The sequence below is a fragment of the Rattus norvegicus genome, chromosome 9, assembly GCF_036323735.1.
Source record: "Rattus norvegicus strain BN/NHsdMcwi chromosome 9, GRCr8, whole genome shotgun sequence".
Classification (NCBI taxonomy): Eukaryota; Metazoa; Chordata; class Mammalia; order Rodentia; family Muridae; genus Rattus; species Rattus norvegicus.
Window position 1 is genome coordinate 10,711,299 of NC_086027.1, and position 24,972 is coordinate 10,736,270.

The following is a 24,972-nucleotide window of genomic DNA, read 5'->3' on the forward strand; positions in this document are numbered from 1 at the left end:
CACTACAGAGATATAAAAAAAAATGACTTCACGACATTCATAGGCAAATAGAATGAACTAAAACATATCATCCTGAGTGACTTAATCCAATCACAAAAACACACACATGGTATGCACTCATTGATAAGTGGATATTAGCCCAAATGCTGGAATTCACCAATATTCACAGACAACATGAAACTCAAGAAAGATGACCAAAATGCTGATGCTTCACTCCTTCTTTCAAAGGGGATACCCATAGAAGGGATAGGGAGGCAAAGTTTAGAACAGAGCCTGGAGGAATGTCCATTCAGAGTCTACCCCACGAGTGGCCTATACATATACAGTCTCCAAACTAGATAAGGTGGATGAAGCTAAGAAGTTCATTGCTGACAGGAACTGGATATAGATGTCTCTTGAGAGGCACAGCCAGATCATGTCAAATACAGTGGCTAATGCTAGCAGCAAACCATTGAACTGAGAACTGGACCTCAGTTGGAGGAATTATAGAAAGACTGAAAGAGCTGAATGGACTTGCAACCCCATAAGAACAACCATGCCTGCCAAGTAGAATTCCCAGAGACTGAACCACTACCCAAACACTATACAGGGACTGTGCCATGGCTCCTTCTGCATGTGTATCAGAGGATGATCTTCTTGGGCACAAATGGAATGAACAGCCCTTGGTCCTTCCTAGGCTGGGAAAGTGGATGGCTGGTGAAGGGAATACCTTATAGAAGAGGGGGAGGGCGATGGTATTTGGACTTCCTTCTGGAAAACAAGGAACGAAGAACATTTGAATTCAAAATGAAAAATATCCTATTAAAATTCAACAACAACAACATGGTGTTTAGAGCTTCAAATAAAAAAAGCCACAATCAGGAAACAGAGAATTGTATGCCTCTGGTTTTCTTCAAATATGCTCAAGGCACGGGGCGGTTCTGGGCGCAGGCTGGACCAAGCAGGTTCCTACCGTTGAAAGCTCCTCTATTCCTGTTTCCAGAGGAATCATGCAGATTAATATTGGGCCAGAGATGTGGGCAGAGCTGGGCAGAAGTGGCTTTCTGTCCTGTGGTCTCAGGATTATCTGCATTCCTGAGTGTTCAGTACTCTCTGCCACGGGATTTGGTTGCAGGCTTCCCGATTGCTTTAAACTCAATTATACCATGTTTATATGTCCTGGGAGATATTACAGAAAAATTAATGTTTATCCCATTAATTTGTTCAACACTCTCATCCACAGCGTATAATTTAGAGGTAACTATATACTTGACAGCAAGCATACACAGTCGGTAATATATGCATGATGAAGTTGCAATTCACAGAGTTGGAAACACAGTGAACAGTGACTGTGAAACTGCCTTTGAATCTCAGTCTTACTGGGAAGTAATTTTGATGCCCAGTCCCGATGAGAATGCAGAGATCGATCCCTCCCTGATAGCTGTGGAACTTCAGATGTTGACACTGATTATCAATAAAGAAGGTTCTTAGGAGTGAAGAGTTTGAGATTATTACTCTTTTATTCAACAGAATACATCCAATTTACTGGATAGTAACCAGATGCAGGTAGTCAATATATACAGTCTATATCCTTATCAAAATATCAAAATAGAAAAGCAAATGAACAAAACAACAACACATAAATAACAAAACTTCAAATGAATAGAAGGAAAACCAAATAACCAAGATAATCAAAACTCAACGAAACTTTAAATAGAGGAATTGTGTTAAGCATTCTTTTGATGCTCCTTTTGCAGAATGGATTCATAGCCTGTGGCTTGCCTTGGAGACATAGTAGACAAGCAGTTACTGATGATAATAATCTTTGCAAGAGGAGTGGAAGTAGGTTGTTTTGTTGGAGTGGGGCTATTAAGGAAAAAGCCATGCAATAATGAGTATAAAATACATGAATGATTTGTTTCAAAGTCCTTCCAATGTTGTGAACTGATCTCCATGAAACTCTTCTGGATGACCTATCAGGACAAGTACAAATTTACAAATGCACAGTCTTTTTGGATGACCAGCAGCTCTTGATTGATGTGCATCAGCACTTCTCTGAGTCCCTCCAAATGTATACACTTGCTGGAGAGAGCCGAGATGAAAGTAAGGCCTATTCAATCCAAAGAATTCAAACTAAAGGAGGAAAATGCAGTCCACAATTGCTATGGACATTACAGATGAGATGCAGTAGTGGTGTATTTGCTGTGCACACTTAGTCCTCCTCCTGTAGCACTTCTCTCCAAGGGAGATCTTGTCCTGGTCTGTGTCATGTTCAAGTTTCTGCTGGAGAATTTCAGACCTAGCAGAGCAAGGGAATAAAGGTTTAGTGAGGGGTTGTCAATTCAGCTCTCCCCCTTACATCAGCTCTATTCAGTTGGACAATCCAGCATGACCTGTCAGCTGAGGTCAGTCCCTGCATCTCCAAGTGTCCAAGTGTTGGAGAAGGTACCATGAGATGCTGAGAAGAAGGTATATCCTTTGGTTTTAGGGTGGAATGTTCTATAAATATATGTTAAATCCATTTTGTTTCATAACTTCTGTTAGTCTTTCTATGTCTCTGTTTAATTTCTGTTTCCCTGATCTGTCCACTGATGAAAGTGGGGTGTTTAAATCTCCTACTATTATTGTTTGGTGCAATGTATGATTTTTTTGAGCTTTAGAAAGGTTTCTCATTGTTTAGGGACACAACTGCTAAATACTTGACAAATATAGCAATAACCCAGAACATCCGCAGGAAGCTGTGACCATTGGCCACATGAGGATGAGTGTCTTTCAAAATTCATCATGATTTTTGAAAAGACCTTCCACATAATTGGTGGCTTGGCTTCCCACAAACATGTTCCAGTTGTCTAGAATCTCCTCCTTGGACAGTATCTCATGCTTGTTTTGTCTGACTCATACACCAGATGGTGGGCCTCAATCTGTGCATGGTCATAGTCCTGAGGGAGGATCCAGTGGTGAATCTCATCCTAGTCCAGCTTCCCATCCTTCTTCAGATCTGGTAAATCATTGAACTGCTCCCCAGACAAAACCCAGTCTGTCTCAGGGCAATTGTCCTCATGGGAAAAAGATGTCCACAATGTACTCATCCTGGTCCACAAAACAATCCCCGTTCTTGTCGATATCCTCCAGGGTTTCCAGAACTACAATCTCCTCATATGTTCTAAATCCTCTTAATGTAGAAAAGCAATGAACCCGACCTGAGTAGCTGTCAGGTCACCGTCAAGGCCTTAAACCTCCTCTCATCTCGTGGAGGCAACGTTTTAAAGTTGTGATGATCAGAGCTATCTTGGAATTCAGCAAGGTTTCCCAGGTAGTAGCCATAGGTGGCCTGCCTGTATTCTTCCCAGGAGATCTTTTCCTCTATGTCGCTATCATAATCCTTCCAGAGTTTAGTCACATATGGTAGATGTATCTTTTCTGTACCTGTTTGACCCAAACTTTCAGGACTTCAGTAGTAACAAGGCCACCTCCATCATTGTCAATTGGATCAACAATTTTCCCCAGCCTCTCCTGCTCTCGTCCAGGCTTAGCTATCAAAGGTCTTGGAGTCCTCCTTGCCCAGGAAGACCTCATGATTGTACAGGAAGCTGTGCTTGTCCTCTGGTGGCCACTGGCCCTGCTCTGAATCGGGACAAACAATGTGCTCCTTGCTCATCATGCTCTTGGTCCTGAACGCCAGGACCAGTGCCAGCAGCAGCCCATGGAGTGTCCCAGGCTGACACCATGCACCACAGTCGAGATCAAAGGGAGGCAGCAGGGAAGTAGGGACTCAGAGCAACTTAGCCGCTGTCCATCCAGAGAGGGCTTTTGTTACATTTCCAATGTTATCCCTTTTACTGGTTTCCCATCCAAAAAACCCCTTATAACACGCCTCCCCCTTCTACTATAAGGGTCTTACCACACCCACCCAAACATCCAGGTTTACCTGCCTCCCTGTTCTGGTTCCCCTACACTGGGGCATCAAGCCTTGACAAGACCAAGGGCTTCTCCTCCCATTTGTGCCCAAGAAGGCCATCCTCTTCTACATATGCAGCTGTAGCCATGAGTCTGTCCATGTGTACTCTTTCGATGGTTTTGGCCCTGGGAGCTCTGGGTGTTTCTTAGTGTTGTTCTGATGGGGCTGTAAACCCCTTCAGCTCCCTCAATCCTTTCTCTTACTCCTCCATTGGGGACCCTGTTCCCAGCTGAATGGTTGGCCTCAAGCATCTGCCTCTGTATTTGTCATGCTCTTTACCCCACTCTTTTGAGCAGATCACCACAGAGCAACGAAGATGTATTGTCTTGGAGTGATGATGTATAGACAAATAGATGATTTCTTAATTCCTAATGATGGTTGTATAAGAATTCTTAAAATTAGATTAGTAATTTTAAGCTTTTATAATAGGACTGCTATTATGTTCTTTCTGGTAATCAAAATTGCATTGAGAACCCTGCCATTCTTAAAGTGTCATGAGTGAATTGCTTCTGCAATACCAAGCAGGCATCTACAAATTAGAGCCCATTCTAAGAGGGTATTAACCAAATAACCAAGGTTCATAAAAAGAGAACTAATGATTTACTATAGGTGCAAGGACTGAACATAAATAATTGACTGGATTTGCCTATAGGTAATTTCACTTATTCTTTTCTCATAAAAATTACAGCTTTTACTCTCCATGAACGTGCAGAGCCAGTAACAGATGGTGACAGTTTATGCTGATGATTACTCTTCACAGATATGCATGTAAACATTCTCTGTCGTAAACTGATTATCCAACTTATGATTTGAATTCCTGTGCAAACTTGTGGTGAACTTTTCACCATGTGATGCTGTGTTCAGAAAGATATACAAATGCTGCGGACAAAGAGAGAGAAAGCTTTTTAGACAGAACTGAACAGAACAGAACAGAACTGAAGAACTACTTAGAAGTAAAGGCATAGCATTGAGAGTAAGGCATTGAGAGTAAGGAAATCATTGTGTGGTAAGAGCAAGAGGAAAGGAGATAAGAAGAAGAGAGCAAGGAGAACCTTTAAAGCTAAACTTTATGGAGGCAAACTTTTGTAGAAATTTTAGGAAAACGGAAGAACTTAGAAATAAAGGTTAAAATCACTGCTCTTCAGCCTTCAGCCTGGCTCACTGGCTAGCCTCTGATCTTCAGTCAGTCTCACTGGCTAGCCTCTGCTCTTCAGTCAGGCTCACTGTCTAGCCTGTCCTCTTCAGCTTGGCTCATTGGCCTATGGGGCCCTAGCACATCGCTTAACCATCTGCTCATGACTGCCTGACCACAATGACAACCTGACTGCCCTGACTTCTTAAAGTCGTCCTCTAGAAAGAGCACAAGAAACCAAAGAGAAAAACCACAGGGACCTTTTCCAATGGGCTTTTTTCAACCTTAAGTACTTTCGTTATTTCTTTAAAAAAGTGAAATATAAACTAAATGGATAGAAACTTGAAGCAATCCCACTAAAATCAGGGACTAGACAAGGCTGCCCACACTCTCCCTACTTATTCAATATAGTTCTTGAAGTTCTAGCCAGAGCAATCAGACAACAAAAGGAGATCAAAGGGATACAGATCGGAAAAGAAGAGGTCAAAATATCACTATTTGCAGATGACATGATAGTATATTTAAGTGATCCCAAAAGTTCCACCAGAGAACTACTAAAGCTGATAAACAACTTCAGCAAAGTGGCTGGGTATAAAATTAACTCAAATAAATCAGTTGCCTTCCTCTATACAAAAGAGAAACAAGCCGAGAAAGAAATTAGGGAAACGACACCCTTCATAATAGACCCAAATAATATAAAGTACCTCGGTGTGACTTTAACCAAGCAAGTAAAAGATCTGTACAATAAGAACTTCAAGACACTGAGGAAAGAAATTGAAGAAGACCTCAGAAGATGGAAAGATCTCCCATGCTCATGGATTGGCAGGATTAATATAGTAAAAATGGCCATTTTACCAAAAGCAATCTACAGATTCAATGCAATCCCCATCAAAATACCAATCCAATTCTTCAAAGAGTTAGACAGAACAATTTGCAAATTCATCTGGAATAACAAAAAACCCAGGATAGCTAAAGCTATCCTCAACAATAAAAGGACTTCAGGGGGAATCACTATCCCTGAACTCAAGCAGTATTACAGAGCAATAGTGATAAAAACTGCATGGTATTGGTACAGAGACAGACAGATAGACCAATGGAATAGAATTGAAGACCCAGAAATGAACCCACACACCTATGGTCACTTGATTTTTGACAAAGGAGCCAAAACCATCCAATGGAAAAAAGATAGCATTTTCAGCAAATGGTGCTGGTTCAACTGGAGGGCAACATGTAGAAGAATGCAGATCGATCCATGCTTATCACCCTGTACAAAGCTTAAGTCCAAGTGGATCAAGGTCCTCCACATCAAACCAGACACACTCAAACTAATAGAAGAAAAACTAGGGAAGCATCTGGAACACATGGGCACTGGAAAAAATTTCCTGAACAAAACACCAATGGCTTATGCTCTAAGATCAAGAATCGACAAATGGGATCTCATAAAACTGCAAAGCTTCTGTAAGGCAAAGGACACTGTGGTTAGGACAAAACGGCAAGCAACAGATTGGGAAAAGATCTTTACCAATCCTACAACAGATAGAGGCCTTATATCCAAAATATACAAAGAACTCAAGAAGTTAGACCGCAGGGAAACAAATAACCCTATTAAAAAATTGGCTTCAGACCTAAACAAAGAATTCACAGCTGAGGAATGCCGAATGGCTGAGAAACACCTAAAGAAATGTTCAACATCTTTAGTCATAAGGGAAATGCAAATCAAAACAACCCTGAGATTTCACCTCACACCAGTGCGATTGGCTAAGATCAAAAACTCAGGTGACAGCAGATGCTGGCGAGGATGTGGAGAAAGAGGAACACTCCTCCATTGTTGGTGGGATTGCAGACTGGTAAAACCATTCTGGAAATCAGTCTGGAGGTTCCTCAGAAAATTGGACATTGAACTGCCTGAGGATCCAGCTATACCTCTCTTGGGCATATACCCAAAAGATGCCTCAACATATAAAAGAGACACGTGCTCCACTATGTTTATCGCAGCCTTATTTATAATAGCCAGAAAATGGAAAGAACCCAGATGCCCTTCAAAAGAGGAATGGATACAGAAAATGTGGTACATCTACACAATGGAATATTACTCAGCTATCAAAAACAACGAGTTTATGAAATTCGTAGGCAAATGGTTGGAACTGGAAAATATCATCCTGAGTGAGCTAACCCAATCACAGAAAGACATACATGGTATGCACTCATTGATAAGTGGCTATTAGCCCAAATGCTTGAATTACCCTAGATCCCTAGAACAAACGAAACTCAAGACGGATGATCAAAATGGGAATGCTTCACTCCTTCTTTAAATGAGGAAAAAGAATACCCTTGGCAGGAAAGGGAGAGGCAAAGATTAAAACAGAGACTGAAGGAACACCCATTCAGAGCCTGCCCCACATGTGGCCCATACATATACAGCCACCCAATTAGACAAGATGGATGAAGCAAAGAAGTGCAGACCGACAGGAGCCGGATGTAGATCGCTCCTGAGAGACACAGCCAGAATACAGCAAATACAGAGGCGAATGCCAGCAGCAAACCACTGAACTGAGAATAGGTCCCCTATTGAAGGAATCAGAGAAGGAACTGGAAGAGCTTGAAGGGGCTCGAGACCCCAAAAGTACAACAATGCCAAGCAACCAGAGCTTCCAGGGACTAAGCCACTACCTAAAGACTATACATGGACTGACCCTGGACTCTGACCCCATAGGTAGCAATGAATATCCTAGTAAGAGCACCAGTGGAAGGGGAAGCCCTGGGTCCTGCTAAGACTGAACCCCCAGTGAACTAGTCTATGGGGGGAGGGCGGCAATGGGGGGAGGGTTGGGAGGGGAACACCCATAAGGAAGGGGAGGGTGGAGGGGGATGTTTGCCCGGAAACCGGGAAAGGGAATAACACTCGAAATGTATATAAGAAATACTCAAGTTAATAAAAAAAAAGTGAAATATAATTTCTGTAATTCATATGGCCAAGAGAGCTGTGCAGTAGTCATTGCTTTATGGAATTTGGTGCTAAATCAAAAGATTCCTTTATTCTATTACGACGTTATCTGTATGTTGTAAGATGTATCTTTGGAAAACACAACACCAAATTCCTAAAATCTAGATGTTTTAAGACGTCAGCTCATGGACAAACATAACTGCTTACCTATCTAGACTGGCCTTTTTTGCTATACTGCAGGTACAATCAATTTTCCACATTACTTCCATGATTTTCAAGAATGATTAAGAGAAAAATAAGTTGAACATAATGGCCAGAAAGGGGATTCTGTCAAGTTGTCTTGTGTGGGACCAGATACCAAGCTATGACTGGTAAGCCTAAAATCACCTGTTCCCGAAACTGAAAGAACTTACAGAAAATACATACTTTCTTATCATTCCTCTGCCCGATGGTCAGAGATTTATTGAGCACCTACTACGATCCTAGCACTGTGCATCTAAGGGTGTAATGGTTAATCAAAAACTTAATAAAAAGCTTAATTAAGGAATAAAGAAAAATGAACCATAATTTTGAAACTCAGAATTTAATATAGGCAAAACCACCATTCTTTTTTTTTTATTAACTTGAGTATTTCTTATATACATTTTGAGTGTTATTCCCTTTCCCGGTTTCCGGGCATACTTCCCCCTCCCCCCTCCCCTTCTTAATGGGTGTTCCCCTCCCCATCCTCCCCCCTTGCTGCCCTACCCCCAACAATCTAGTTCACTGGTGGTTCAGTCTTAGCAGGACCCAGGGCTTCCCCTTCCACTGGTGCTCTTACTAGGATATTCATTGCTACCTATGGGGTCAGAGTCCAGGGTCAGTCCATGTATAGTATTTAGGTAGTGGCTTAGTCCCTGGAAGCTCTGGTTGCTTGGCATTGTTGTACATATGGGGTCTCGAGCCCCTTCAAGCTCTTCCACTTCTTTCTCCGATTCCTTCAACAGGCGTACTATTCTCAATTCAGTGGTTTGCTGCTGGCATTCGCCTCTGTGTTTGCTGTATTCTGGCTGTGTCTCTCGGGAGAGATCTACATCCCGCTCCTGTCGGCCTGCACTTCTTTGCTTCATCCATCTTGTCTAATTGGATGGCTGTATATGTATGGGCCACATGTGGGGCAGGCTCTTAATGGGTGTTCCTTCTGTGTCTGTTTTAATCTTTGCCTCTCTATTCCCTGCCAAGGGTATTCTTGTTCCACTTTTAAAGAAGGAGTGAAGCATTCACATTTTGATCATCCGTCTTCAGTTTCTTTGTTCTAGGCATCTAGGGTAATTCGAGCATTTGGGCTAATAGCCACTTATCAATGAGTGCATACCATGTGTGTTTTTCTGTGATTGGGTTACCTCATTCAGTATGATATTTTCCAGTTCCGAACATTTGCCTACGAATTTCATAAAGTCATTGTTTTTGATAGCTGAGTAATATTCCATTGTGTAGATGTACCACATTTTCTGTATCCATTCCTCTGTTGAAGGGCATCTGGGTTCTTTCCAGCTTCTGGCTATTATAAATAAGGCTGCTATGAACATAGTGGAGCATGTGACTTTTTTATATGTTGGGGCATCTTGTGGGTATATGCCCAAGAGAGGTATAGCTGGATCCTCAGGCAGTTCAATGTCCAATTTTCTGAGGAACCTCCAGACTGATTTCCAGAATGGTTGTACCAGTCTGCAATCCCACCAACAATGGAGGAGTGTTCCTCTTTCTCTGCATCCTCGCCAGCATCTGCTGTCACCTGAGTTTTTGATCTTAGCCATTCTCACTGGTGTGAGGTGAAATCTCAGGGTTGTTTTGATTTGCATTTCCCTTATGACTAAAGATGTTGAACATTTCTTTAGGTGTTTCTCAGCCATTCGGCATTCCTCAGCTGTGAATTTTTGTTTAGCTCTGAACCTGCTTTTTTTGAACCGGCTTTTGAGATGTCTCCATCCCGGCCCTCTGCTGGCAATCCCTATCATTGTATGTTGTCCCCAGCATTAGGCAGAGCAATCAGACAACAAGAGGAGGTCAAAGGGATACAGATTGGAAAGGAAGAAGTCAAAATATAACTATTGCAGAGGATAGGATAGTATACATGAGACTCCCCAAAAGTTACACCAGAGAACTCCTAAGTCTGATAAACAACTTCAGCAAAGTGGCTGGGTATAAAATTAACTCAAACAAATCAGTAGACTTCCTCTACACAAAAGATAAACAAGCTGAGAAAGAAATTAGGGAAATTACACCTTTCATAATAGTCTCAAATTATATAAAAATACCTCAGTGTGACTTTTATGAAGCAAGTGAAAGATCTGTGTTACAAGAACTTCCAGTATCTGAAGAAAGAAATTGAAGGTCTCAGAAGATGGAAAGATCTCCCATGTCCATGGCTTGACAGGATGAAGATAGTAAAAATGGCCATTTTTCCAAAAGTGACCTACAGATTGAAAGCAACCCCCATCAAAATGCCAAATCAATTGTTCATAGGGTTAGAAGAAATAATTTGCAAATTCATTTTGAATAACAAGTAAGGCAGGATAGCTAAAACTATCCTCAACAATAGAGGACTTCCCTGGGAATCACCATCCATGAACTCAAGCAGTTTACAGAGCATTAGTGATAAAAACTGTATGGTATTGGTACAGAGAAAGGAAGATAGACCAGTGGAATAGAACTGCAGATACAGAAAGGAACCAGCACACCTATGGTCACTTGGTTTTCGACAAAGGAGACAAAACCATCCAGTGGAAAAAGGATAGCATTTTCAGCAAATGGTGCTGGTTCCACTGGAGGTCAGCATATGGAAGAGTCCAAATCATCCCCTTCTTATTGCCCTGGACAAAGCTTAAGTCCAGGTGGATCAAGGACCTCTAAATCAAACCAGATACACTCAATCTATAGAAGCAAAAGTGGGGAAGCATCTTGAACACAAGGACACTGGAAAAAATTTCCTGAGCAAAACATGAATGGCTTATGCTCTACGATCAAGAGTAGTCAAATGGGACCTCATAAAGGTACAAAGCTTCTGTAAGGCAAAGGACACTGTGGTTAGGACAAAACATAAACCAACAGATTGAGAAAAGACCTTTACCAATCCTACAACTGATCGAGGGTTAATATCCAAAATTTAGAAAGAACTCATGAAGTTGGACAGTTGGACTGTAGGGAGACTAATAACCCTATTAAAAATTGTGGTTCAGAGCTGAACAAAGAATTCACAGCTGAGGAATATGGAGTTGCTGAGAAGCACCAAAAGAAATGTTTAACATCTTTAGTTATAAGGGAAATGGAAATCAAAAAAACCCCGAAATTCCTCCTCACACCAGTCTGAATGGCTAAGATAAAACACTCAGGTGACAGAAGATACTTGCAGGGATTTGAGAAGGAGGAACACTCCTCCATTGTTGGTGAGATTGCAGACTGGTACAACCATTCTGGATATCAGTCTGGAGGTTCCTCAGAAAATTAGACATTGCACTAGCTGAGGCCCAGCTATACCTCTCTTGCACATATACCCAAAAGATGCTCCAACATACAACAACGCACACCCTCCACCATGTTCATAGCAGCCTTATTAATAATAGTCATAAAATGAAAAGATCCCAGATGCCCTTCAACAGAGGAATGGAAACAGAAAGTGTGGTACATCTACACAATGGAGTACTACAGAGATATCAAAAACAATGACTTCATGAAATTCATAGGCAAAGAGAATGAACTAAGACATATCATCCTGAGTGAGTTAACCCAATCACAGAAACACACACATGGTATGCACTCATTGACAAGTGGATATTAGCCCAAATGCTCAAATTCTCCAAGATTCACAGACCAAATCAAATTCAGGAAGGATGACCAAAATGCTGATTCTTCACTCCTTCCTTTAAAGGAGAAGAAGAATCCCTATTGAAGGGATAGGGATGCAAAGTTTAAAACAGAGCCTAGAGGAATGTCCATTCAGAGTCTACCCCACATGTGGCCTATACATATACAGCCTTCAAACTAGATAAGGTGGATGAAGCTAAGAGGTGCAGGTTGACAGGAACTGGATATTGATGTCTCCTGAGAGGCACAGCCAGATCATGTCAAATACAGAAGCGAATGCTAGCAGCAAACCTTTAAACTGAGAACTGGATCTCAGTTGGAGGAATTACAGAAAGATTGAAAGAGCTGAAGGGACTTGCAACCCCATAAGGACAACCATGGCTGCCAAGCAGAGTTCCCAGAGACTAAGCCAGTACCAATCACTATACAGGGACTGTGCCATGGCCTCATCTGCATGTGTATCAGAGGATGGTCTTCTTGGGCACAAATAGAATGAGCAGCCCTTGGTCCTGCCTGGGAAAGTGGATGGATGGTGAAGGGAACACCTTATAGAAGAGGGGGAGGGCGATGTTATTCAGACTTATTTCTGGAAAACAAGGAAGGAATAACATTTGACTTCGAAATGAAAGATATCCAATTAAAATTCAACAACAACAAAATGGTGTTTAGAGCTTCAAATAAAAAAAGTCACAATCAGGAAACACAGTATTGTATGCCTATGGTTTTCTTCAAATATGCTCAGGGCCCAGGTAGGTTCTGGGTCCAGGCTGAACCAAGCAGGTTCCTGCCGCTGACTGCTCCTCTATTCCTGTTTCCAGAGGCATCATGCAGATTAATATTGGGCCAGAGATGTGGGAAGAGCTAGGCAGAAGTGGCTTTCTGTCCTGTGGTCTCAGGATTATCTTCATTCCTGGGTGTTCAACACCCTCTGCCCCCGGATTTGGGTGCAGGATTTCCGATTGCTTTAAAATCCCTTATACCATGTTTATATGTCCTAGGAGATATTACAGAGAAATTAATGTTTATCCCATTAATTTGTTCAACATGCTCATCCACAGAGTATAATTTAGAGGTAACTATATATTTGACAGCAAGCATACACAGTGGGTACGATATGCATGATGAACTGGAAATTCACAGAGTTGGAAACACAGTGAACAGTGACTGTATAATTGCCTTTGAATCTCAGTAAGACTGATGCACAGTGCCCATGAGAATGCAGAGATCGATCCCTCCCTGATAGCTGTGGGACTTCAGATGTTGACATTAGTGATCAATAAAGAAGGTTCTTAAGAGTGAAGGGTTTGAGATTACTCTTTTATTCAACAGAATACATCCAATTTACTTGATAGTAACCAGATACAGGTAGTCAATATATATAGTCTATATCCTTATCAAAATAGAAAAGCAAATGAACAAAACAACAACAACACATAAATAACAAATCTTCAAATGAATAGAAGGAAAACCAAATAACCAAAATAATCAAAACTCAAGCAAACTTTAAATAGAGGAATTTCGCTAAGCATTCTTTTGCTGCTCCTTTTGCAGAATTGGCTTATAGCCTGTGGCTTGCCTTGGAGACATAGTAGACAAGCAGTTACTGATGGTAATAATATTTTCAAGAGAAGTGGAAGTAGGTCTGTTTTGTTGGAGTGGGGGTATTAAGGAAAAAGCCTACGAATACTGAGTATAAATGATATTACAGACTTTGTTTCATAGTCTGTCCAATGTTGTGAACTGATCTCCATGAAACTCTTCTGGATGACCCATCAGGACAAGTACAAATTTACACGTGCACAGTCTTTCTGGATGACCAGCAGCTCTTGATTTTTGTGCATCAACACTTCTCTGAGTTCCTCCAAAAGTGTACACTTGCTGGAGAAAGCTGAGGTGAAAGTAAGGCCTACTCAATCCAAAGAAGTTAAACTAAAGGAGGAAAGTGCAGTCCACAATTGCTATGGACATTACAGATGAGATGCAATAGTGGTGTATTTGCTGTGCACACATAGTTCTCCTCCTGTAGCTCTTCTCTCCAAGGGAGATCTTGTCCTGGTCTGTGTCATGTTTGAGTTTCTGCTACAGAATTTCAGACCTAGCAGAGTGAGGGAATAAAGGTTTAGTGAGTGGTTGTCAATTCAGCTCTCCCTCTTACATCAGCTCTGTTCAGTTGGACAATCCAGCATGACCTGTCAGCTGAGGTCAGTCCCTGCATCCCCAAGTGTCATAGAGTACCTGGGCTTGGATTTATATCTCAGCTTTTCAAACTGCTAGAATTTGAACTGTGGAATATGCACTGTACTGGGATTAAGAGAAAAATGAGCATATTTTGTCACTGGTCCAGGTTTATTATATTGAATAATAACATTGTAGCTGGGTCTGAATCTGAGTTCAAGAATGGTATGAGCAACCTAGAATACCATGTGGATTCCTTCTGGAGAACATGTCCAGAAATGTGGTGAAAGTTCTGATTATGTTAGCACTGAAGGAACCTGCGTAGGTTCAATTTGTAACCACTGAATCTGCAAATACACAGAGAAGCCATCACACTTCAAATCCATGCTCACTGAACAGATCCTGTAATCACTGAGAATGTGCTCCATGCAAATCCTCACAGCATACACAAGGAACAGTAAAGTTTATTGTGATGGAGATACATAACAGCACCCCTGTAAGACTATGCTTATTGTAATGCAATTTGTGAGAGGACAGATGAGAAAATGTTCTCAGATCTTATCAGAGAGTTAACAGGAAGAAAGAAGTACAAAATACAAAGAAATCCTGAGGATTATACATATTGTGTCATGGACAAAATTCACATAAACTGTACCAGAACAATACTCTGGGTAGTTCTTTAGGTGACTGAAGGTGAAAACCTTGTTAGTGGTCAGCCATCCAAAAAGGATAGTTATATAGGGACAGGAAATCCAATTGGCTTCTGCCAGTCTGTGTTCCTGCCTGATCTCAAAAATATCAGAATGCTTCTACAATGTTCCTCCCATGCCACTTTCCTGGTTGATCAGTTCTTTCTGCTTCAGAATGTCCTGCATTCTTTCCTCTAATCCTTCCTTATTCTGGTCATCAGATGAGTGTACTGTCAATGGAAGCATGCAGGCATGTGTGCACACGCAAACACACACACAGATACACAGACACACTAATACTAACTCGCAAACACACAAGCCATTTGTGTTTACACAATATAAACATAGTACATTGCAGTGTTTACTTTCCCTTTTAATGCTTAATATAATGATTCCCCTGGATACTCTGCAGGCCTAAAAACAAATGTTGAGTCGGTTATGAACATAGTGGTCATAGCCTATAGACAGCTCAGTCAGTGATGTGCTGTCCTCCCATAAACCGACATAGAATCAGGGTTCTTTCCCTATTACCAATCTGGCTTAGCAAGTTCCCAAGCCTGTGTAGAGCAGTCTTGTTTCCCAGCACATGATCATATGTTGGTGGTGGACTAGACTCCTGTTCTTGTTCACTGTTTCAGACTTTCCCCATAGAGTGCAGCTTCTTCTAATAGGAGCTCTCTTTACCATAGCCTGAGTGACTTCATGCCCAAAGCTATGCCCCCAGAATCATAGGAAATCTCCATAACCAGGATCCAAATGAACAATGTTTCTACCTATAATGTGATTGTGTCACAGATATTCGGAGTAAATAAACAAATGCTTACATGGATTATCTCACACTGAGTCATAATCCATTTAAAGGCTCCAACCTCTCATACAGTTTCCCTCCTTGGACCACTACAACCCAGATGTGCTCTAGTTGCACACCTATTCTTTTCTCTGGGATCTCCGGGTCAACTAAGACTTCTGTTCCACTTAAAGAACATGGCTTCTCACAGGCCTTTCTGATCGTCCACTAACAGACCCGTCTGAATTTCATCATTTCTCCTAACTCCATTAAGGCTGAAATTAACTGAGAGAAAATGATGTTGATTGACAACACTTGCAGAATGCTACACAGATAACATAGAGGAGCGCTTTAGATTATCTGTGCACCTAAAGGGACTCCTGAAACTGCCCTGCTCTTGCACCACAGGATAGCTATGGGGCTTTTGCTGGATGACGATACAACTCCAAGCAACTCAAATTCTCAATGAATAAAATCCAAGCCAAACTCCCAGGGGAAGTTGTAGTGTGCCAAGGTAGCTGGAAAGAAATGGTAGCAGGCCATGTGGAAAGCAACCTTGGAGAAGACACAGTGAGTGACACAACCTTGCAGTGGCCTTTCACAATTCACAAAGAACAGAGAAGGATCATAAACTCATGGATTTTATAAAGCAGCCCCCCCTTACCTCCATGTACTCCATTCCTTTGATGTGCTCCAAAGGATTTCGATGCAGACCAGTCATTTTTCCCTAATCACTTGAAAATCTAACTTTACAAGTGTTTTGGGTTCTTTTGCTGTACAGAGATAGGTGGAGATACCAAGTGATTGGGGTGCTATATTTGATATTCATGGAGGCAAAGTGAACTCATGAAACATGGCAATAGAGACTCACTTGTGCAATTATGCACAGGGAAACACACACACACAAACACACACACACACACACACACACACACACACACACACACACAAAAGAACCCATACTAGAAACACTTGGAAAATCATCCAGAATTAAACCCACAACATGAGCATAAACATGCTGAGCCACAGCTGGTACACACAAACACACACACACACACACACACACACACACACATACACACACTCACACACACACAGAGTCACATATAAACACCCTAACACACACTCACAGACACACTCACACACACTCACACACACATACACACATACACCCACTCACACACACATACTCTATCACACACCCATACAGACACACACACAAACAAGCACAAACATACACACACACACACACACACACACACACACACACACACACCAAAAATCGCAAGTCGGCAGAAAACAATGAAGATCCCATCATACTGGAGGAACAACATAATATAGACTATTCAAAGCAGGTATTTTAAGAGAGAATCACTACTCAGCCATTTTTCCTGAGAGGAACAAAAAGGCCTAGATAGCACTCTTCTTGATGAGAATGGGGGTAGATAACTCTGTTCTTGAAGTCTCAAATCTCTCATGCCAACTGTCAGGTTTTGAGAACACCTTTCCACATCCCTGCTTTTCCAAGCATCTACAGAGTATAAGGTCAAGATATGAACTCTCCAGCAACACTCGAACAAAACAGGACTGACATGCTGCTACTCTTTCTCTGTCAGGTACCATGATTTAGGAAGCATGAAGAGATGGTCTTGATATACAGGGAAAATGGTGGAGAAAGAACAAATCCACCAAAAGATGACAATGACAACCATTTCTTTGGCATTTCCACCAGGCTCTCCTCCTTCTAAACTATTTAGTTCCTGGAATCTCACAGGACCCCTGCAAAGAAAATGGGCTCTGGGCTTTTGCTTCATCCCTCAAAGCCCTGCTCTAGTCTAAAGAGGGGCTCCCACATAGCACCCTCCACACATATGGCATGTAGTGCTGTGATGTGTGATCAACCCATCTCCCTTAATAAACTGCAGATTCTCGAAGAGCAGGAGCATTTGCTTTCCAAACACGCAGTTTCTTGAAGAGGGGCTATCTCCACAGAAAGCCTTGTAAACCATCACATAAATGAACACTTGGACGAGACCTAGGTCAGGACATAGATCCCTCAATAGACAGCTACATTGGTTGTCTATGTTTATGGTAAGACATGAGGACAGCCTGACCCTGAGTCCTAACCCTACCTGCTGTTGCTTGGCACTGGGGTCACAGATGTTCATTCCGGCCTCTTCACAGAGCCTCTTTGCCTCCACAGAGGATGCTGGCAGTTCAGTCTGCTCCACCAGCAGTTTTCTCTTCTCATTCAGCAAAATTTGTATATTGTTCTTCAATTGAGCTTGTTCACGCAGGAGCTGGGAGTGCCTCACGCTGAACCACAAACAAAAAATGGTAAATCCCTGCCAGCTTCTATTTGCCTGTCACTCTTGCAAGTACAATCATCCCTTTAAGTGTCCTCATCCCCAGAAATCCCCAGACTAGAGCCACACTATACAAGTTAGCACCAATTAGAGGAGGTCAAATCCAGAGGACACATTCCCTGTGAATGAAAGTACTTCTGAAAATCCTGACACTAAGACGGTTTATATAAATCAAGGTAGAAGAAATGGTCCATAAGGGAGCTCATATTTCCATAGTATGCTGAAACCATCTGCAAGTAGAGTTCAATCCCCTCTGAGGGAGGAGAGAAGACCCAATAGCTATACAGTCTTTCCATGTGTTTCTCATGGATCACAGATCTTTAAATCTCCTGTCAGAGTGCTAGAGATTCAGAGTTGATTGATATTCCCATCATGGTGCAAACCTTTTCTATCTAGAGGATCCTTAATGGGGAAAATAACAATTGGAGGGTCTTCTACACCCTTCACATGTAGGACAACTGAGTCCAAGAGCTACAAATCTAAGACCCTTGCCAGGAGGCAGGCTTCTTGTTAAGAGTCAGACACCATGGAAACAGAGCCCTGACTTTTGTTAAAGTCATACAGGACAGAAGTATTCCCTGCCTAGTGCTGGGTTCTCATCTCTGTCAGCGACTCACAGGTAGGAACTGTTCACTTGTATGAGCTCCTTGTACCTCTCCATGGCATCACTTATTGAGTTGGTCATCATTTGCATAGCCATCATTCTCATCTCATGTTCGGATTGAAGTACTGGCAATTCGACATCCAGCCTGGGTTAGGTCAAGGCCAAAGGAACAAATAATGTTTTGAACTCACGATTTCAGAATTAGGAGAAATGTAAATAAAAAATATATAATAAAAAAGTTCAAATTCAAGGAATGGTGGAAGGGAAGAAATTGGCAAATTCAAAAACCAGACCAAAACCCAACAGTGAGACTCAATCCACAGAAAATATTTCCATGTAAATAAGCAAATTTTGTTTTGAAATAAGGACTCCTTAAAAGCTTGGGGAGATATGGTTCTGCAAAGACTTACTATATAGGAGTGGGCAGAGCCTGAGACCTGCCTGTTTGGAATAACAACTGTCAAGAATTCATTCCCACAGTGACCCTTTCTAGGTCACAATAAACCATCACTGGATAGTTAAAAAAATAAAAAACTAACGATCAAAGCAGGTGAAACAAATTAGGTGAAATCAGACTGTTCTCTCGATTACTTAAACTCAGTATGCAACACATACTTGCTCCTTCAAACCATTTGTACTGGTTAAGTTTATTATCCTGGGCACAGGAGAACAGAGCCACGGTACCAGTTGGAGGGACCTGACCTTCAAGAGCTGGCCAGGTGAGCATGATGGAATTGACTAGTTCAGGAAGAAGATTCCTCCAGTCTGTGCCACAGCTTTGGGCCCAAGAGAAAGCTGTGATGACATTTCTCTTGTTTTGAAAGCAGGTATACTCAATCCTTGGTTTCTATCGTTACATGAATTCCCAGAGGGCATAACTAAGTTTGACAGGGAAGAGGATTTATAGCACCTACTCCCCTCAGGAGAGTCCTGTGTGCAACCAAGGTATACAGAAGGAGCAAAATGCTCTTTTGATCAGTGTGGGCCTCCACGTACTCATCACTATCATGACCTGCAAACTGTTGGTCAAACAAATCCTCAGACCCCATCAAAGGTCCCAGACGTCCTGATCCTGAGTAAAACACCACATGTACTTCCACATACATACATAGCAACCCATATCCAAACACATTTAGAATGACAACTACATGCATGGAGGTGCCATAGAATCAGTGTATAATGAACAAATTCAGAGGAAAGAGTGATGCCGTGCAGGCATTTCTTTCACTCCCACAGTTGCAGCAAGTATGACCAGGTCCTTCTAGCTGCTGACAGAACCAATGCCTCTCCAACCACCTCAGGCTAAACTACAAAAAAGGTTAACCCTAAACACACAGCACCTAGCTTATCTCACAAGGTAATGCCTGCCAAAACTCCTTAAAATCCAGGATGAGAGGTGAAACTCTCTCGTGCTATGAGGAAATCTCGGGTTAGCAGAAAGAGAGCACAAGAATGTGTACAGGTTACTGGGCATAATGACTACCTGTGGTCCCAATCATCATAGATATAAAGGTCCAGGATTTGATAAAGTTCATCCCTCTCGAATTGACACTTCTGGATTTCAAATTTGAGTTCCTCCAGTTCCTTTAGAAGCTCCTCTTGCTTACTGATGACACTTTGGGATGATGCCTTCCTACCAAAACCTATAGATAGATAAACCCAAGTGAATTTGCATATTTGATGGCCCATGGCAGAAAAGATCATCCTGAATCCCAAAAGGAGGTTGAGGAAGGGGAAATAGAAGAGACTGGGTGAATCCCTGAAAGAGCAGAAAAGCTTTCTTAAAGGTGGATTTTTAAGCTATGTCCCTCTTCCCAACCTCTAATGCCATACACGTGCCACACTCACTATTACAGGACCCCTCACCCTGAACAGTATAACCTGACTGATACATAAACGTCTGGGACATTGTTATCTCATATCAGATGTGGTGCAGTTAATCCTGGAGTTCATAATGCTTAGCACCATCAAGCTCTAATCATGTGTGTTGCAGCCCAAAGTGTCTGAGCACTCAATTCATGAGTAGGAGTGCATCCTTCCGTGTTCTCGCCATCAGAGACTTATGTAACCTACAGTAATCTAGAGGATGAAGTGCTTCAACTCCCAACCATGGATGGTCACATTGTTAATCTCACAGTGCCTCCTCCTGCCATTCATTGACACATTTATAAAGCTTCAAGAAAAGACACTAAAGGCTTACCACTTTCTGGCATTCTCTCAAAGTAAAGATTAGGAACTCCTGACTCTTGGTTTGCCTTTGTGAAATCCCAAGGCTCCTGCTTCTAAGGCCTAGTCTTAGAAGGCACATCTCAAACCTACCTCCTTGAGGATGTGTCCCAACTCTGCCTAGGACTCACCAAGCCTTCCCCAGAATGATTTCCTCCTTCCTGTTTCACTAGAGAAGGGGTCAGCTTCCCTCTGACCTGGTGTGCTCTCTCCTTGATCTCCCCTTTCCTTCCGAAATATCCTGAGCTGCTGGCGAAACATGCCTGCTTGTGAACCCAAAGGGAACTGAAGAAATATCCCAAAGGCAGTTGGTGTCACCACAACACTGGTGACATCACAGACGATTCTAGGGATCTCTTAGATACAAAAGATTGTCCAGTGAAGGGCTTACAGATGATGTCACTGGAAAGTTCTATGGCCTACCTACTAACCAACTCTCTCCAATGTGATGAATTTCTGTGGAGACCTTTCCTCCAGTCTCTCATGTGTCACTGGGAATACCATTTGGCAACCTCTATTTCAAAGCTAGATGTTTCTCTCTGCTTCATTAGAAGTCAACAATGCTTTTGCTGGGGAGAGTTCCTTACAACCCTCAATTGGAGAACAGATTTTTCTTAGCACCCAAATCTCTAGGGGCCAAGGAGGAGGGAGATTTTTCTTAAAAGTAAATCTACTACTCGAGACAATGATGTGACATACATTTCGATTCCTAAGCTTTTCCCTTTTTCTGGAGGCCAATATGTTTCTTCTATACCTCAGAATATATAAAACCGAGAAATAGTTGATTATTGTGCAGTCCTTGACAGCTGACATTGTTTCCAATTACATATCCATGTATTTCACAAAATCAATGGTCTATAATCCTATTTTTTTTTGCAATAAAAACTCCTTTTTCTTGGGAACATAGGGACCAACTACAGGGCATATATAAAATAATAAATTTCTTTCCCTTTTATATATTAAATAGGGCATCCTCCCTTTCTCAAATATAACAAGACAATTAAATTGGACGTCAGTGAGCAAATGTCAACTTGGAGCTTGTGTTACTACATTGTAACGACATAGCCCTCACTTCTCCAATATCATTCTTTCTGAATAGGCAAGTCTAGGCATGAGAATATTGGGGGCTGCACCATGATCCTTTACTCCTACCAAACATAAGAATCAGGAGGATGAGAAGGGAGTGGAATGGCCTGAGTTCAGGTTGAACCTCAATTTTAATGGGTCCATAAGTTCAGCAGGGAGTCCATTTGGCATTGTGATATATGGATTTTGTCTTCTTATCCTTGGTGTTATAATTCCACCTGAATGTGTGCTATAATGCCACCCCACCTCACAGATGTAAGAGTAAAAATCATGTTTGACCTTTCTGGGAAGAGCTCTGCCTTTTACTACCATCTAGAGTTATACAACATCACTTTACAAAGCTCAGAAGAGAGGGGTGCAATGTGCACCCCTTAGAAGTTGAGGATCTTTTCTTCTAATTAAGGACTTGTTTTTCCTATGTAAATTTTCCCTTGTTCTTTTACTAATGGTGGCTGACTTCTTTCCTGGACTGAGGTAAACTGGAGTCCAATCTTTTGGATTACTGAACCCTCTATTTTTGAGATGGCAGGCCCACCAAGGGTCCTACTGCATACAGAAGGTATGAATAAGTCTCAGGGGCTGGAGTAAGTTAAAAACGTCTGTGACAACAAAGAACTGATTAAGAAAACAAGAGCCCAGCTGCTCATCAAGATCACAGTTGTATGATAGTAAGAAAATGTGAATAGGGCATCAGGTGAAAAGATAAATTAATTAGGAGGTCATAGGCCTAGAAGGGTTATCCTTTGCTCTCAGTGGAGCTGCCATTCTTTCTGCCATTCCTTGCCCTCTGCCACAGGACCAGAGACTTCCCCAAACAACTGGCTGGCCTTGCTCAAAGACCTGGCAGGGCTTCTCCTTGCAGAATAGGAAATGCAGAGTCCATGAGGACTCACCTCCCTGTTCTGGTTTCCCCTACACTGGGGAATCAAGCCTTGACAAGACCAAGGGCTTCTCCTCCCATTTGTGCCCAAGAAGGCCATCCTCTTCTACATATGCAGCTGTAGCCATGGGTCGGTCCATGTGTACTCTTTGGATGGTGGTTTCAGCCCTGGGAGCTATGGGTGTTTCTTACTGTTTTTCTTATGGGGCTGTAAACCCCTTCAGCTCCCTCAATCCTTTCTCTTACTCCCCCATTGGGGACCCTGATCTCAGCTAAATGGTTGGCTGCAAGTATCTGCTTCTATATTTGTCATGCTCTTTACCCTACTCTTTTGAGCAGATCACCACAGAGCAACGAAGATGTATTGTCTTGGCATGATGATGTACAGACAAATAGATGATGTCTTAATTCCTATAATTCTTATAATTCTATAAGAATTCCTAAAATGAGATTAGTAATTTTAAGCTCCTTTATAATGAGAATGCTATTAAGTTTTCTCTGGTAATCAAAATTGCATTGAGAACTCTTCTTCTTAAAGTGTCATGAGTGAATTGTTTCTGCAATACCAAGCAGGCATCTACAAATTAGAGCCCATCCTAAGAGGGTATAAACCAATTAACCAAGGTTCATAAAAAGAGAACTAATGATTTACTATAGGTGCAAGGACTGAACATAAATAATTGACTGGATTTGCCTATAGGTAATTTCACTTATTCTTTTCTCATAAAAATTACAGCTTTTAACTCTCCATGAACGTGCAGAGTTAGTGACAGATGGTGACTGTTTATCCTGATGATTACTCTTCAAGGATATGCATGTAAACATTCTCTGTCGTAAACTGATTATCCAACTTATGATTTGAATTCCTGTGCAAAGTTGTGGTGAACTTTTCACCATGTGATGCTGTGTTCAGAAAGATATACAAATGCTGAGGAGAAAGAGAGAGAAACCTTTTTAGACAGAACTGAACTGAAGAGAACAGAACTCAAGAAGAACTTAGAAGTAAAGCATAGCGTTGAGAGTAAGGCATTGAGAGTAAGGAAATTATTGTGACATAAGAGCAAGAGAAAGGAGATAAGAAGAAGAGAGCAAGGAGAACCTTTAAAGCCAAACTTTATGGAGGCAAACTTTTGTATAAATTTTAGGAAAACGGAAGAACTTAGAAATAAAGGTTAAAATCACTGCTCTTCAGCCTTCAGCGAGGCTAACTGACTAGCCTGTGCTCTTCAGTCAGGCTCACTGGCTAGCCTCTGCTCTTCAGCCTGGCTCACTGGGTAGCCTCTGCTCTACAGTCAGGCTCACTGTCTAGCCTCTGCTCTTCAGTCAGGCTCACTGACTAGCCTCTGCTCTTCAGTCAGGCTCACTGGCTAGCCTCTGCTCTTCGGCTGGGCTCACTGGCCTATGGGGCCCTAGCACATCGCTTAACCATCTGCTCATGACTGCCTGACCACACTGACCACCTGACCGCCCTGACTTCTTAAAGTCGTCTTCTAAAAGAGCACAAGAAACCAAAGAGAAACACCACAGTAAACTATTCCAATGGGCTTTGCTTAACCTTAAGTACTTTCATTATTTCTTTAAAAGAGTGAAATATAATTTGGCTATTCATATAGCCAAGAGAGCTGTGCAGTAGTCATTGCTTTAGGGAATTTGGTGCTAAATCAAAAGATTCCTTTATTGTATTACGATGTTATCTGTATGCTGTACGATGTACGTTTAGAAAACACAACACTAAATTCCTAAAATCTAGATGTTTTAAGACATCAGCTCATGGAGAAACATAACTGCTTACCTATCTAGACTGGCCTTTTTTGCTATACTGCAGGTACAATCAATTTTCCACACTACTTCCATGATTTTCAAGAATGATTAAGACAAAAATAAGTTGAACATAATGGCCAGAAAGGGGGTTCTGTCAAGTTGTCTTATGTGGGACAAGATACCAAGCTGTAACTGGTCAACCTAAAACCACCTGTTCCCAAAACTAGCAGAACTTACAGAAAATACATACTTTCTTATCATTCCTCCTCCCCGATGGTCAGTGATTTATTGAGCACCTACTACGATCCTAGCACTGTGTATCTAAGGGTGTAATGGTGAATAAAAAACTTAATAAAAAGCCTCATTAAGGAATAAAGAAAAATGAAACATAACTTTGAAACTCAGAATTCAATATAAAAAAAACCACCATTTCTTTAACTGGTGATTTCTGAAAACTTGATCATTTTTTCCATGGGCTTGTATAGTAATGATACTCAGTCTTGATTTTGTAAGTTACAAAAAGCAAGTCACACTTCTTTCTT

General features: G+C 41.7%; 2 protein-coding genes across 2 annotated transcripts in view; both read right to left on the reverse strand.

Moving 5' to 3' along the window:
• LOC134480474 (uncharacterized) overlaps nucleotides 1-24,972 on the reverse strand; it is a 184,050-nt gene that overhangs the window by 79,526 nt on the left and 79,552 nt on the right. The window lies entirely within an intron of this gene.
• Nucleotides 1,481-23,260, reverse strand: LOC134480477 (uncharacterized). The gene is made up of 5 exons (XM_063267968.1): nucleotides 20,835-23,260; nucleotides 19,961-20,120; nucleotides 18,491-18,622; nucleotides 17,640-17,823; nucleotides 1,481-2,278 (listed from the first exon to the last, which is right to left on the reverse strand). Exons 1-5 carry the CDS (start codon nucleotides 20,962-20,964, stop codon nucleotides 2,273-2,275), a joined length of 612 nt encoding a protein of 203 aa, XP_063124038.1. The 5' UTR covers nucleotides 20,965-23,260; the 3' UTR covers nucleotides 1,481-2,272.

What these genes read in the sequence shown, in the direction of transcription:
- LOC134480477 (XM_063267968.1), bottom strand. Translation starts at nt 20,964, where the DNA reads ATGTTTCGCCAGCAGCTCAGGATATTTCGGAAGGAAAGGGGAGATCAA. An exon ending in ATCATTCTGGGGAAGGCTTG is followed by an intron (nt 20,121 to 20,834) that starts GTGAGTCCTAGG and finishes ATCTATCTATAG; the next exon opens with GTTTTGGTAGGAAGGCATCA. An exon ending in TATGATGATTGGGACCACAG is followed by an intron (nt 18,623 to 19,960) that starts GTAGTCATTATG and finishes GACCTAACCCAG; the next exon opens with GCTGGATGTCGAATTGCCAG.